The 13,596-nt window shown below is 39.8% G+C and overlaps 1 protein-coding gene across 5 annotated transcripts in view; it reads right to left on the reverse strand.

Moving 5' to 3' along the window:
* Window positions 1–11,747: 11,747 nt before the first annotated feature.
* Window positions 11,748–13,596, reverse strand: part of LOC119863247 (sodium channel protein type 2 subunit alpha-like) — a 111,226-nt gene continuing 109,377 nt past the window's right edge. For all 5 annotated transcript variants that reach the window (XM_038421284.2, XM_038421280.2, XM_038421282.2 and 2 more), the window contains one exon: window positions 11,748–13,084. In XM_038421284.2, the coding sequence (XP_038277212.1) occupies window positions 11,868–13,084 (1,217 nt within the window). In that variant the 3' untranslated portion in view covers window positions 11,748–11,867. The remainder of the gene's footprint in view (window positions 13,085–13,596) is intronic.

The following is a 13,596-nucleotide window of genomic DNA, read 5'->3' on the forward strand; positions in this document are numbered from 1 at the left end:
TTCTGAGCAAGCATATTTATTCTTAGGGTAAAAGCATTACAAAGAAAACACATGAAAACAATAAAAGAACCTACACTCATGCTTATAAATTTACCAGAGATTACTCCAACTCCGCCAAGGGCTCTGGCTGCTGAACAGTCCTTCAAATCCCATACAGGCATTCTCCTCTAGTTAGCAGTCCATGACTCTTTTTGCTTAGAACAAGAAACCCCGTGAATCTGATATTTACTCCTTTATGCCTTTTGATCCTGGGAATAGATAATTCATAGACAAAGGTCCCTTACCCAAGCTAAAGCTTCAAAAAATCAGGTCTAGAAGTGGGCATTTGCTTTCCCCTCCTCCCAAGTATTTCCTAGGAAACGTGCTTAACTAAAAGTTCATTCTTGTCTTAGCCCATCGTTTAAAATAGCTCTTTGAAAGTCATAACACTTCCCAAGGTTTACATTAGTTGTGTCCCGAAGGTTTACATTAGTTGTATGCCAAGATGCGTTCAATAACACATAAAGATTTGCATTTTTAATATGATTAGCTCCTAAGATACTTCAACTTAATTCAGTAAGGTTTGTCTAAGATATTGCAGAAAATTCCCATACCTGTCACATAGTTTAGCAGAATTTTGGAAGATGAGGAAGCTTTTTGGTTATATGTCATAGTTCAGAAGAGTATGGAATATTCTTAGACTAGAAACGCTCACAAATGAGCTGAGATGGAAGGTAAGAGTTTCTTACAGATCTGATTTCTGATTCTAAAATAACAAAGAATAAATTAACAGAAGCAAAGACCTGGGAAATACAGAAATATTTTCATGTAAAACATTTACAATCTCTAGTGTCTGCTCTGGCAACATAAAAAATTCATAGAAATGATGGCTGTGAAACTACTTTTCCTGCGTTAGACCCACCACCAAAAATTGCTACAGTGGTATAGTCTAATTTGAAATGCAAAAATGATTTTTTCTTTGTATCTGCTTAAAATCTGTAAAATATAAATAAAAAACTTTAAACAAAAATAACAGGCTTGCAAAATTGCCATGAACATTTACCAGACCATTAAAAAAAAAAAAAGAAAAATTGACTGTGCTCTTTACTGTGACTGATGATATTAAAAAAAATTTATTCCACTCCTCTTTTTTTAAGCAGCTCTGGTCAAATATTTGTTACAAAATTAAATTATTATAGGGGGAGCTGCTAATGAGCTTTATATTCAGGTTAACGCTTTCTGTTATATGTAATAAAATTTGAAACACGAAGAAAGGTAAGGAGTCAGAATCACAGCTCTGCTGGGCTCACTTTACACTGGTCTGCAAAATGTAAACTTGCTGGCTGTGGGCAGTAGAGGATTCCCCCATGGGTAGGGTAAATCATCTGGTAGCACAGGACCTCTCAGGTAGCAGTTTATATACCACCAACTCCCCAGATATAGGGGCAGTGGCTGGGATATTCTGCATCCATGTGCTTTTCTGGCTGCTGGAATGGCTCTATTTTATTTCAGAAACTGGGACATTGCCTGGAGGCCCTGGGATTAGTGGAGTACGCAGGTGGTTTAAAATCTTATCTTTGCTTTCCCTCCCACCCTGTTTAGCTGAGCACAGCTTGACTGGACTAGTGAATCTGCCTCTGGAAAATAACAGACATATGCAAAAGGAGGTAGCTACCTATTTGTAAATATTACAAATGCAGTATTGAAAATGCATCCATGAAGCAAGCAATATCAAATTCAGACAAAGGTGATATCAAATCCTGTGGGCAAGTCACCCAAAATGCAAATAATAATAATAATAATAAGGTAAAATAAAAATCATTGCCTGCCCTGATTTCTGCACAAACTCTGCAGCTCTTGAATTAAGGATGCGACTGATGCAGGTGGGAGGTGTTAGGCAACATACTTTCTACACAGCAAGCACTCATTAAAGTAGAGCAGGATATACCAGTTTTATTCCTTGTCTGGAGCAATTCTGGCAGCATAGGATATTGAGAGGAGTCTTCTGCCACCTTGGGGTCCAGTCCATGCTGCCAAAGAGAAGTGCCCCACCAGAATCTGTGGGTCTGCTGTGTGCCATTCCAGGCAACATTCCTTGCCCTTTCCCTTTCTTTTTGTGGCTATAGCCTACATCTAATGACAACTCGAGATGCCTGGTTGAAGGAGGGGCAATTTACACAGCCTTCAGTTTGCACATTTCCTGATGTGCTTCCAGACCGCTCTGCGCTTTGCTTGGAGACATAGGATATGGCCTTTAGTATTGAGGAGCAACAAAAAGCTGTTACCTTTTCTGCAACCATTTCCTGCTTCCCTCTTTGCTTTGCTCTTGTCATTAGATCCAGCTAGGGCTATGTAAAGCATTCATAAGGGCTCAGTGGTCCCTGCAGAGTCCTAAAATGAAGCCCACAGCCACCCTCTCCCTGTAACTGCAGGATAAGAACAAATGTGATTAATAGCAAATTTTTGTGGCTGATGACCTCAGTCAAGCAGCTTCTGTTCCTCTAGCAGAGAAGGCAGGCACAAGCATATATGATAGCTGTGTGAAATTATTACTGATAAAGTTTTATAACTAGATATGTAACTTAAGTGTGGAACGACAGCTCCTGGCACATTACTCATATGGCTCTGAGTTGCATAAGATGAGCACCGCTGGGTTAGGCCCACTGACTAGTATGATCCACTCTTTATTAGGAGTGTTAAGACTTCACAGAGTTTGCATACTTTGCCATAAGCACGTACGTGGGGCCATGCTTTTTAAATGCATGTCTGTCATTTTCCACACTGTGAAGGTGAAGGAATGTTCAGTTACATATTGGTGCTAGAAGTAGTGAAATGGCTACAAATTTGCCACATCATAGAATCATGTATTGTAGTATTAAGAGTAAATAACCCAGCGGCATAAGAGATGTCAGGAAAAGCATGTAGTGTCATAGAATAACAAAAGTACCATGTCAAAACTAGTAATTTAGTGGTGTGCAAATTATAGATGTCCTCTGCTGCTTCTTGTAGGACATGTATATTTCATATTAGAGTGAGGAATAACTGTTTTGGCTGACTCCATTTTTTTTCTTTCTCATCCCTGAGTGTATTTGTGCGTGGAAAAACTTAAAATGGCATTGGTTATGCTAGAAAATGTAGTTAAGTGTAGAGTGCTTGGCATGACTGCCCGCTTGACTGCTATAAATTGTTCATGATATGTCTTTTCTTATATGCATCAACCGCAGTTCTTGCTGCAGAGATGCATGTGATCTGCCTTCTCTCCTGAGAGATTGTAATATGCTTCAGTTTACTTAGGTTACTGCAGTACAATTTATTTTCTTAGACTAAGATTCATATTTCATAGCATAAGGACTGAACTATTTAATGTTATCAGTAATGGAGGGTATGCTCTGCATCACAGAGATAAAACGTATCTGTTCTGTATGATGTGTGGTGGAAATAAATCATCGCAAATTCACACCATCCCCCACTGAAACTGACATTACTGACAAGCTAGTAAAAACAAGGACTTTCACAGTTAAAGATCAGCTTTGACACACACACACACACACACACACACACACACAAAGGACACAGTGAAGTAGCTGATAAGTTGGGCTGGTTGAACTATTTATTATGTATATTTGTTATAAATTTAGTCTCTTTTTGGCTAGCAAATTTTTCATGGACCAATCCTGATCTTTTCAAATATATTCATTAGTATTAGCTGAACAATTTGAACAAGTGATTATCAGATGATGGGTTCTTTGAATTGCTTGCTTTGACATTTATTAATTATTTGTGTGGTGAAGCTGGCTACCTCCATCACAGCTGCTCTTTGAACCTCCAGCACTGTCTTTTCCCCTGTCCTCAGTTTCTTGGGTTTCCTGTAGGTGTGACTGGTTGTGGTGGAGTGTCTTTGTGAGTGTGAGGGGTTTGTGGGAAGGGGAAAGAGTACATGTGGCTTGCTGCCTCTGTGTATGGATGGTCAGCCTTCACATACCTACATGCAGGGCAGTGAGAAGGATCTAACTCCATGTTGGGGTCCCCTGGGTTGCTACTCACCGGGCTATGGCTGGCTTTCAGTGTCTCTGATCTGGAGGTGTGGCTCTCCCTAACACCACAACCTCTGCTCCTCTCTCAGCAGCTTTCATTTATTGTGCACCCAGAAGGCCTGGGCCAGACTCTCCAATCCCAGTTAAGTAAGAGAGAGCATTGGAAGAAGATGAGAAGGAATAGGTTTGACTTGGGTTACAGGGAAGGAGAAGGAATGGGTTTGGATGAACCTACAGAAACACATACACAGCATCCTTCAGATGTCTCTTCATGGTAGAACTATGAGGACTGCACAGACAGTATTGCTCATGTAAGTGGGGGAATAGTCCTGATATTGTGGGAAATTTTCCTGGCTTCTGTACTACTCCGGTGAAGTGGGCTAACAAAAGGATCTGAGTCCTCACTCCTACTTCCACCCAGTGGCCTCCCTGTCCTCGAGGACTCCCCTTCCACTCTCCTGTCTGGCAGAGTCCTCGTAACCCCAACAAGGCTGGGCCCAGGATTCCTGGGGGGCTCAACCCCCACCCTGCTGCGGTCACCTAGGACAGGGACTAGGATGTCACCACTCCGGAGTACTCTCCTGCACTGGGCACTTCTCTGACCCACTGACCATTACATAAAAGTTAAAGCAAATGCAAGTTATTTAATCAACAATTAATTTTAAAAAGATTAAAGAAAAATGAGAAAGGTTAAAGGAAACACATCAACCCACTCTGTGGCAGGGAACATCACAAACAGTGTCTCTGGAATGTCAGGGCAGTTCACAGTCTGTTCCTTGTAAGTCCCCAGCCTTCTTCTCAGGCCCTGGCTGTGCTGCAAGGATGCTGTGGGTTGGACACTTGCTCTGGTGGTGGCCACACGCTCTTAGGCTCTAAGTGGTAGGACCATTCTGCCCAGTGTTGCCCCCGCCCTGTCGGGGTTATGATCCAAGCCTGGCCTGCAGAGCCTCTTGGCTGAGGTGTCTCCCTGTGCTGCGCCCGTTGCCCAGGGTCCCCCTCGCTCTCCCCAGCTGCTCACTGCACCCAGCTCCAGACTGCTCCAGCCCCAGCTCCACCACTCTGTCTCAGCGCTGCTGCTGCTCTGCCTCCAGCTCCCTGGGCTGCTTCTGTGGCCCCTCTGGCTCTGGTTGCTACAGCTCTGCTCCCAGGACAGGTCTGCTCTGCAGGCTGCTTCTGTGACTCTGCTCCCAGCACTGACCTGCTTCGTGGGCTGCTTTTCTGGTCCCTCTGGCTCTGGTTGCTGCAGCTCTGCTCCCAGGGCAAGTCTGCTCTCTCTGGGCTATGCCTCTGGCTTTGGGGCTGCAGCTCTGCTCCCAGGACAGGGTCTGCTCTCTCTGGATCTGGCACAGCTCTGCTCCTCAGCTCAGCTTGGGCCCCTGCTTTCTCCTTAACTCATCCCCACTCTGTCTGACCCAGGCAAATCCAGCTCACAGAGAGGACAGGACCTCCCTGGCCTCCTGACTCCCTGATTAGCCTGCTCGCCCTGTCATTCAGGCTGACCTGGAGCATTGGCCTCTCCCCATTGTTTCTGGGGACTATCAGTTTCAGGGTCCTGATTTCCCATTGACCCTTCCCCTATTAGTACTGGGAGCGAGCCAACCAAAACACCCCTACTGAATGTTAGTAAGGGGGCAACAGACCCCTTACACTCAGGCTGCTTGAGCCTATGATTCCACTCCTCGTAGGATGCGGGGCAGCTCAGACCTCTCAGGGTTTGGCTCAATACAAGATCATTTCTTATTTTGGTCAGCATAGTTTTACTTTGCATAAGTGATAATTTCCATAATAAAAGTCCATATGAAAATATGTAATAGTTGTTATACACAATATTTTTTTCAATCTACAGTGAAGATTTTAGAAACATATTGGGCTTCATTGTGCACTAATCACCTGCCAAATTTTATTTTACACAAATTTTGTGTATGAGCAACAGAGTGCTGAAGAGTATCTGAAGCTACCTTATAAAATCATTTCAAATATCACTGTGCATTAAGTGTGTCTTCCCTCAAAGGCTAAGTGCAGTATTGTTCTCTTTTGCTCTTTATATTTGTCAATTGCAGTTCATTACTGACCTTAGGATCCAAAGCCCTTAACAATTATAAAACCCTCAGTTCAAGCCGCAGGATCTCATCCAGCCAAAATTACACATAAGCAACTTTTGAAGAAATCGTAAAAGTCAGTTTCATTCTACAAATTACCTTCATTCCTCTGGCTTCTGAATTTGAAGCAGTAGGGCTTTAAAATTTAGATCTCCTTCCAGGTTTCAGAGCAGGAATTCCTTTTGTATATTCATGTGGGTTTTGCCTGTCAAATACTCTTGGAGGGTCACAAGCAAGGTAATTTACCAGTGCTGATAGGGGTTGTAAGGGACTGCGGAAGACTTTGTTATGGCCTAGCCAGGGAAATTCCACTTTTTCAAGCCGAGAGGTTACTGTGGGACATAGATAGCTACTTCGTTATTGTGGGATAGAGAGAGTTCTTGAAGGACACAGCTGCTTTGTTATTGCAGGATATAGATAGTTCTTGAAGGACACAGCTGCTTTGCATGGCCCTTTGCCAGGTAGTGAAAAGCCCCCCTTTGAGAAGTACCTAATTCTATATTCATGAGCTGTTTTTGTGTAGTGCTTATTAACACTGACTGTCTGCCCCTCCGTCGGACTCTGTCCCAGGCAGAGCTCCGTTGTACTGGGTTCCCCGCCTCCATGACTGCAACGCTTGGAGTCCCCGTTGTGGGTGGATCACTAACCTTCAGTAAAGCCAATAACTCACAGCTGTTTGTAAGCCTCGTTTTTCTCAGAGTACTCCTGCCAGGCCTGTGGTGCTTCGAGCACCTTGGCCCAGAACAGGGGTCAAGTTTCATTATCATTAAGCCACTGGGTCCTTTCATTAGTTTGCAGAGGATATCAGGGAGAGCTTGCAGGTCTTACTCTCTCTTTCAAGGGTAGTCCCTTATTCTGTTTTCCTCTAAACCTTCAAAAACGGATTGGTGCTTTCTGCAATGTCCTGTTCTTTCTCCACTATAGTGGTGTAATATGTCCAAACTTCCAGAAAATTTAAGAGGAATTACTTGCTTTCCTTTAGTGTTCTAAAGGTATCGGGGGGAAAGTCCAAACCATTCTATCCTCAACTTGAAAAACAAGTTTACAAGTCCAAAACATTTTCATGCAGAGTTGGCCAGGACGGGTGATTCTAGCAGTCTATTCTAGCAACTTCCTCACCTATATGGACGAACAAATAGGAACTTCCATGTGTCTATAGATCTTGTGCCACCTGAAGTTCTTGATATGTATTTGCAGTTTTTTTATTCTATTATGTTATTACTTGTCTCTAGGTCTGGCCAGTCCTCCTTGAAGTCTTTCCCTGACGATGATGATTGATGATGATTGATAGAAGGTGCCCTAAAGGGAAAAAAGGTGTCGGTTTTTGCTCTGTTTATATGATTGGTTCCTACTAGTTCCCTCTCAAGATATGGCCCTCTTATGTTCCAATATCTAGCACAAAAATTCATGATTTTCTCACTTGGATTATCTTATATACCATCTTTGAGTAGTATTTGATATCTCCGCATGAAAGGCTGACGTTCCCTTCCAAAGATGGGATCTACATCATTAATCAATTTAGCTGTTTCTCTCCACTCGCAGCTGCTTGCCAAAGGGATTCTGTTGATTTTTTTGTTTGAAAAATTATCACTCCAGGCCATCTCAGATATTGCTGATTCTCATCATATTGGAAAACTTTCTGTTACCCACACAACACCTCTATTGAACTGGAGTACCACAGACTTCTCTGAGGTGATCTTTGGACACTCAGACATATTATATTTGGCTTAAATAGAGACATAAGGGCTTGATATCCACTCATGAGGAAAATCACTGAAAAAGTGGTAGTGGAGCCTACTGGCAACATCCTACCACTGCCAGTGCTAATTTTCAAATCAGGGTAGAGAATGGGACAGAAATGGTGACAATGATAGGTTACGTCCTTCTATAAGAATATCCATCACAATAGTTTTCAGAGGAGCAGCCGTGTTAGTCTGTATTCGCAAAAAGAAAAGGAGTACTTGTGGCACTAGCTCACAAAAGCTTATGCTCAAATACATTTGTTAGTCTCTAAGGTGCCACAGTACTCCTTTTCTCATCACAATAGTAAAAATGCTATATGAGTTACGTGGTATTATTTATTATTGACCTCTCAGCAGTTTGAAGCCGTTGATTATTTGGTGCTGCTAGCTTGTAGGCATAGGGAGAACATTTTTTAGATGGCTTCTCTCACAAGTACTAAATTCATTACATGTTTGGAATCCTACAGAGTGGAGGAAGTTTACTATATAGTTTAAAATCACTCTTCTGTTCAAGATCAGGTCTTCTGGGCTACGGTCATGAGATGCCTCATTAGAGGAACTTTGTAAAATAATAGTTTATTTGTATGCCTAAGACTTTGCCAGAAATTGTAGGTTAGACATCTTTGCTTCTGCTGTGTTTGGTTGCTGCAGTATAGATTATGACTTTATAAACTTATAAGACTTCTCCTTTTCGGGTGATCAGATGATGAGATCCCACCAGTTCCAAGTTCATAGTGGCAAAGAGTGTGGAAAGAAGAATGTATTAACTGTTAATGATTATTCTGTATCTCAGTTGATCCACCCTAAGGATTATACTACAGGCTTTGTTCAGTTACATTAAAATCATTTTTAAATTGCACTTTCATTTGCCTGTTCGTTAGTCTTGCTGTCATTGGAACTTGTTCTCTGGAAATAAGGCTATAAAATGAAGAGGGAAGCATCTAGAAATTAAAAACTTCCAAGGATAGATGAGAATGCCTGATCTGGAATGCAGGAACATCACTACCAGGTAGCAAACTCTACCCTCTATATTCCTATTTGTGAGAAATAAAAAAAAAATTCAGTGAGTCATATAATTTAAACAATGGTAATTATAACTTCTCTCTAGAGATTTCTTGTATATGATATAAAGCAGGGCAATATATATTTTTATTTTAATAAATTAGGGACAACCTCGCAGGATTTGTATTTTCACTCTTGAGTTATGCCTCATTCTAGTTGGCAGAGAGAAACTACTACAATACATTATCATTTTCATATCAATGCATAAGGTATAGACAAATACAAAGCATGTTTATACTAATTAGATAATGCCAGAAGCAAGGTATTATGGACACATCCACATTAAGGGGGGTACTAAGTATATTATAGGCAGGTGATTATACCTTTGCCAAACGTATTTGTTTAACTTAAAATTGTCTAACCTAGATCTCTTCCTTGTGTTGTTTTGGGTTTTTTAAAGTTTCAGCAAAAGCAGTCCAGCCATCTCCATGAATGAAGTTAGGGAAAAACAAGGTAATCTGGCCAAATAAAAAAATGTTTCTTTGAACCATTTTTGTACTTTGGAATGGGTTCTTGAAATTTGGCAGAAAGAAGGCTGTGGGGTGAAGGTGCTTTGTGCTGTCCCTGTTAAATCTGTTGGCTATCAAGTAATGGAGGTCCACAGATCTTCAGCAATGTAGCAGCCATAGCGGGTACCTTATTTACTGGTAAACGCTGCATAAAACTTTCTTTAAACATACATCATTTGTTTAATTTACTGCTTATGCAAAATATATTTACAACGTGTGAAGATGGACACATTTAAATCTGAGCATTCCTTGTCAGTATCAATCCCTCTCTTTTCTTTTCTTTAAACAATAAAAGCACAAAGAAAGTAAATACAATAAAATCTTTATTTTTTTTGGCTCGATTATAATGTAGTTTACGTTCTTTACGGTAACAGCAATTTCCTGCATGCAGTTCACCAACACATTACAAGTCAAAAGCTTTAGTAAAAGAGTCTACTTTTAACTTTAGCTTGTGTATGAAACACAAAATGTCCTGATCTTGATTATACAAGTGTGCCATTTTATACCCGGAAAATATTGTGGGTCCCGTATTGTATTTAAAGAGTTCTAGTGCAGGATGAATCAAAAAGATTAAGTATAATCTATGTAAACAAACACTGGAAAAATAGCAAGGATTCCATGAACAATAAGACTATCTCAAAACTTCTGGTGCAAGCAGTGCTAGAAATTCAAACATCCCCCTCCACTTCCACTCACCAGCTATAACTATTTGGAAGCAAATAAACTTGGTTTCCAGTTTTACACAAAATATTTCACATTGAAATGTTTTCAAATATAATATTAAAACAAAGTAACCTACAAATACTCACTAATTTCTTTATTTCTTTCATTGTGAAGTTCTCCATTGAAAATTACCATGGATAGAAAATAAACAAGTGACTGTGGAAAATAACTTAAGAAACAATTACTTGAATCTGATGACAGTTTTCTTATGTACAAAAATGCTGCCAAGTAATGTGGTTTATTTTTACATTATTTATATATGCTAATCACATTTTCAACAAGTTGAACAGTTTGTAGTAGGCCCTATACAATCTGGCTTTACACCAAATAGTAACCATTCAAAATGCAAAACTAAAGAAGCTGGTAAATAACTGCAAACTATTGCTTAATGATATGAAGGAATGAGGTCTGTTTGAACAGTTTAATTCACTTTACCATTGACAAATGGCTTCCTACAGTGAAGAACTCTGAACAGTAGATGGAGCAAAATACAGCAGCGAAGGCAATATTAACATGCATCAGTGATCCCCTCCAAACTATCTATAATGGTACAGAATACAATAGATTACCTGTTGAAAGCTTGCAAACTAAATATACTGTGGCACTTATTTAATACAAAGTACTCTGTCATGGCCACTTATTTGTATGCTCCAATATGCACAACCGTGTAAAATAAGTATTTACATAACAGAGGGCATTTTATTGACCTATTAGATGTCAGCCTTACTGAGAGAAGAAGATACAAAACAATCCCTCAGGATAAAGTAGAACTTCTAAACAAGTGACTTGTTTTGGTGAAGTCAATTTTCAACGGCAGATTCCATACAATATTTTTTTTTCTGTGGAACATTTAACAAAAACAAAGACTATGTGACTGGAATTTGGGATGAAGTTTGCACTTGCTGATATTTAATTACTTGTAAATTACAAGAGACTTTGCAGGCCCATAAAGATTTGTCTGGATGCGACAACACAAATAGTTAAAACACCTCAAATTTTAGAGCCACCCTGAAATGTGGAAGTAATTAAAACTCTGTTGTTTTGTGTGGTGTCATTTTTTCCCATGCGTGATCTATAAGTGCAGCATGCCTTTATGCAAATCACTTCTGTCTGTACATTATAGAGAATTAGAGAGCAGAACACCTGGTCCTCAAAATCTCTTCCCCCAACATAAAACCCATTTACAAAAATAGTCACATATAATAGTAAACAACCTGTGAATTAAAAAAACAATAAATTCACGAAAACCAATTTTGTAAAAATATGGCAAATGTGGCAGTTGAATTACAAACAGTGGATATACAGTTACTGTACCAAATATTTTGTGGTATGTTAAAACCCACAAAAATTATAGCTTTGCATGCCTTTCATGGTCCCTACAGACTGTAGCCACTGTGTCTCCTCTTCAGCAGTGTCAGCTGTAGTGAAAACAGTAACCTCTTGTCAAGGTTGTTACCCTGTTTTACAAAGTCACAGGTTGATGACGAGGGATCACTGTCTTGTTATAGGCACTGACCTTGAGTGTACATATAATATATATATATATACACACACACACACACACACGTGTGTGTGTATATGTGTGTGTGTGTGTGTATATATATATATCTATATGTATATATAAAAACTGTCAGTTTGGCATAAACCTCCTACAGGAGTCCTGTTGACACAACTACATCTTTCAAAGGCTGTAAACAGTTTTTCACACAAACAGCATTCTTAATTTTTTTGCCTAACATTTGTTTTGCCTAACATGTTTTGCCTAACATTTTTACCTTTATAGTCTTTTTCTACTTTATCTTTTTCATATTTCTCTTTGTCTGGCTTAGTAACACTATCATAGGAAGGTGGAGAGGTTGTAGAGGAGCTCTCATATGTTTTTTCTGGAGTGGAGTTTTCATTGAGTTTATCAGTAATCATATCTTTGACAGGTAGGCCATCCCCTTTGGTTTTATCTTTGTTATACACACAGGAGACTTTTTTAACTTTTTGCTTTAAAATATAACATCTGTAAGCACGCTGAATAACAGTAGCAGATACCTCCTCTTGTTTTCTTTTTAATGTAGTTGTAATTGGCTCATAGGAGACTTTAGAAGGATTGGCTGCCATAAACCGGTCTTCCATTTGTATTCGAAGTGCATCCATCTCATCACTTTCCCCCAAAACACGCTTTGTAAAAGCAAACAAGATGTCAAGACAGTGAATTCTGTCACCACTTACCATGGGAAGATCCATTGCAATAAGCTGAACTTTATTTGGTTTTGCTATAAGAAGAGGAGGATCCAGTGAAGCTGCAAAATCAGAGAGTTTACTGTATTCTATAAACTGGGTTGCATCTGGATCAAACTTTTCCCAAACCTCATAGAACATCTCAAAGTCATCCTCACTCAAGGGCTCGGCACTTTCTTCTGTAGCAACACTGAAGTTCTCCAAAATAACAGCAATATACATGTTTACTACAACTAGAAATGAGATGATAATATAACTGACAAAAAAGAAAATCCCAACTGAAGGGTTACCACAGTTTCCTTTAACAGAGCTTCCTGGGTGATCTTTGTAAGGGTCACAGTCTGGTTCTCCACTGTTCAGAATTGGTGCTAGCAAACCATCCCAACCAGCTGATGTGGTAATTTGAAATAGGCAGATCATGCTGTTGCCAAAAGTTTCAAAGTTGAACATGTCATCAATCCCAACTTCCCTCTTAACGTAGGCAAAGTTGGACATTCCAAATATAGCATAGATAAACATGACCAGGAAAAGCAGAAGACCAATGTTAAACAAAGCAGGAAGAGACATCATCAAAGCAAAAAGCAAAGTACGGATCCCTTTAGCTCCCTTAATGAGACGCAGGATTCGACCAATTCTGGCGAGTCGGATAACTCTGAACAAGGTGGGGGACACAAAGTATTTTTCAATCACCTTAGCTAGAAACATACCTGTTAAAACAAAAAATTCACATTGTAAAGTAAATAATACAATAGCAGCTTTTAAAGTATATTAACTCATTATTTGTGGAAATATTTATTGCCATCTCAGAAAAAATCAGAACAATAAGTTTTTTATTTTAAATGCTGAAAGTTAATATCTTCTTTCCAGTGAAGACTGATAATAGCATTAGTGTCACATGAACTGTTTTATTTAATTGTGAAAACATTACATTGGAGGCTGCAACACTGTGGTTTCCTTCTGTACAGATTATACCAAAGTAAAGATACCCCGCAGGAAAAGGGAAATGAGTGAGAGAAAGAGGACTGCTTACAGCAAAGGTAGCTTGTTCCCATCTAGATTTTGCATCTACTCATAAGGAAGCCTAGAAACTGGAATTTCTCTCTGAGTGCATTAGTCCTTGCAACTCAGTCTCCTACAAGCCTTTTATATCAAACAGTAATAATTAGATGAAAAGTAGGGTAAGCTCATGCAAGTTGTTGGAATCTGTACCTCAGGCTCT

This window comes from Dermochelys coriacea, chromosome 11 (genome assembly GCF_009764565.3).
Source record: "Dermochelys coriacea isolate rDerCor1 chromosome 11, rDerCor1.pri.v4, whole genome shotgun sequence".
Lineage (NCBI taxonomy): Eukaryota > Metazoa > Chordata > Testudines > Dermochelyidae > Dermochelys > Dermochelys coriacea.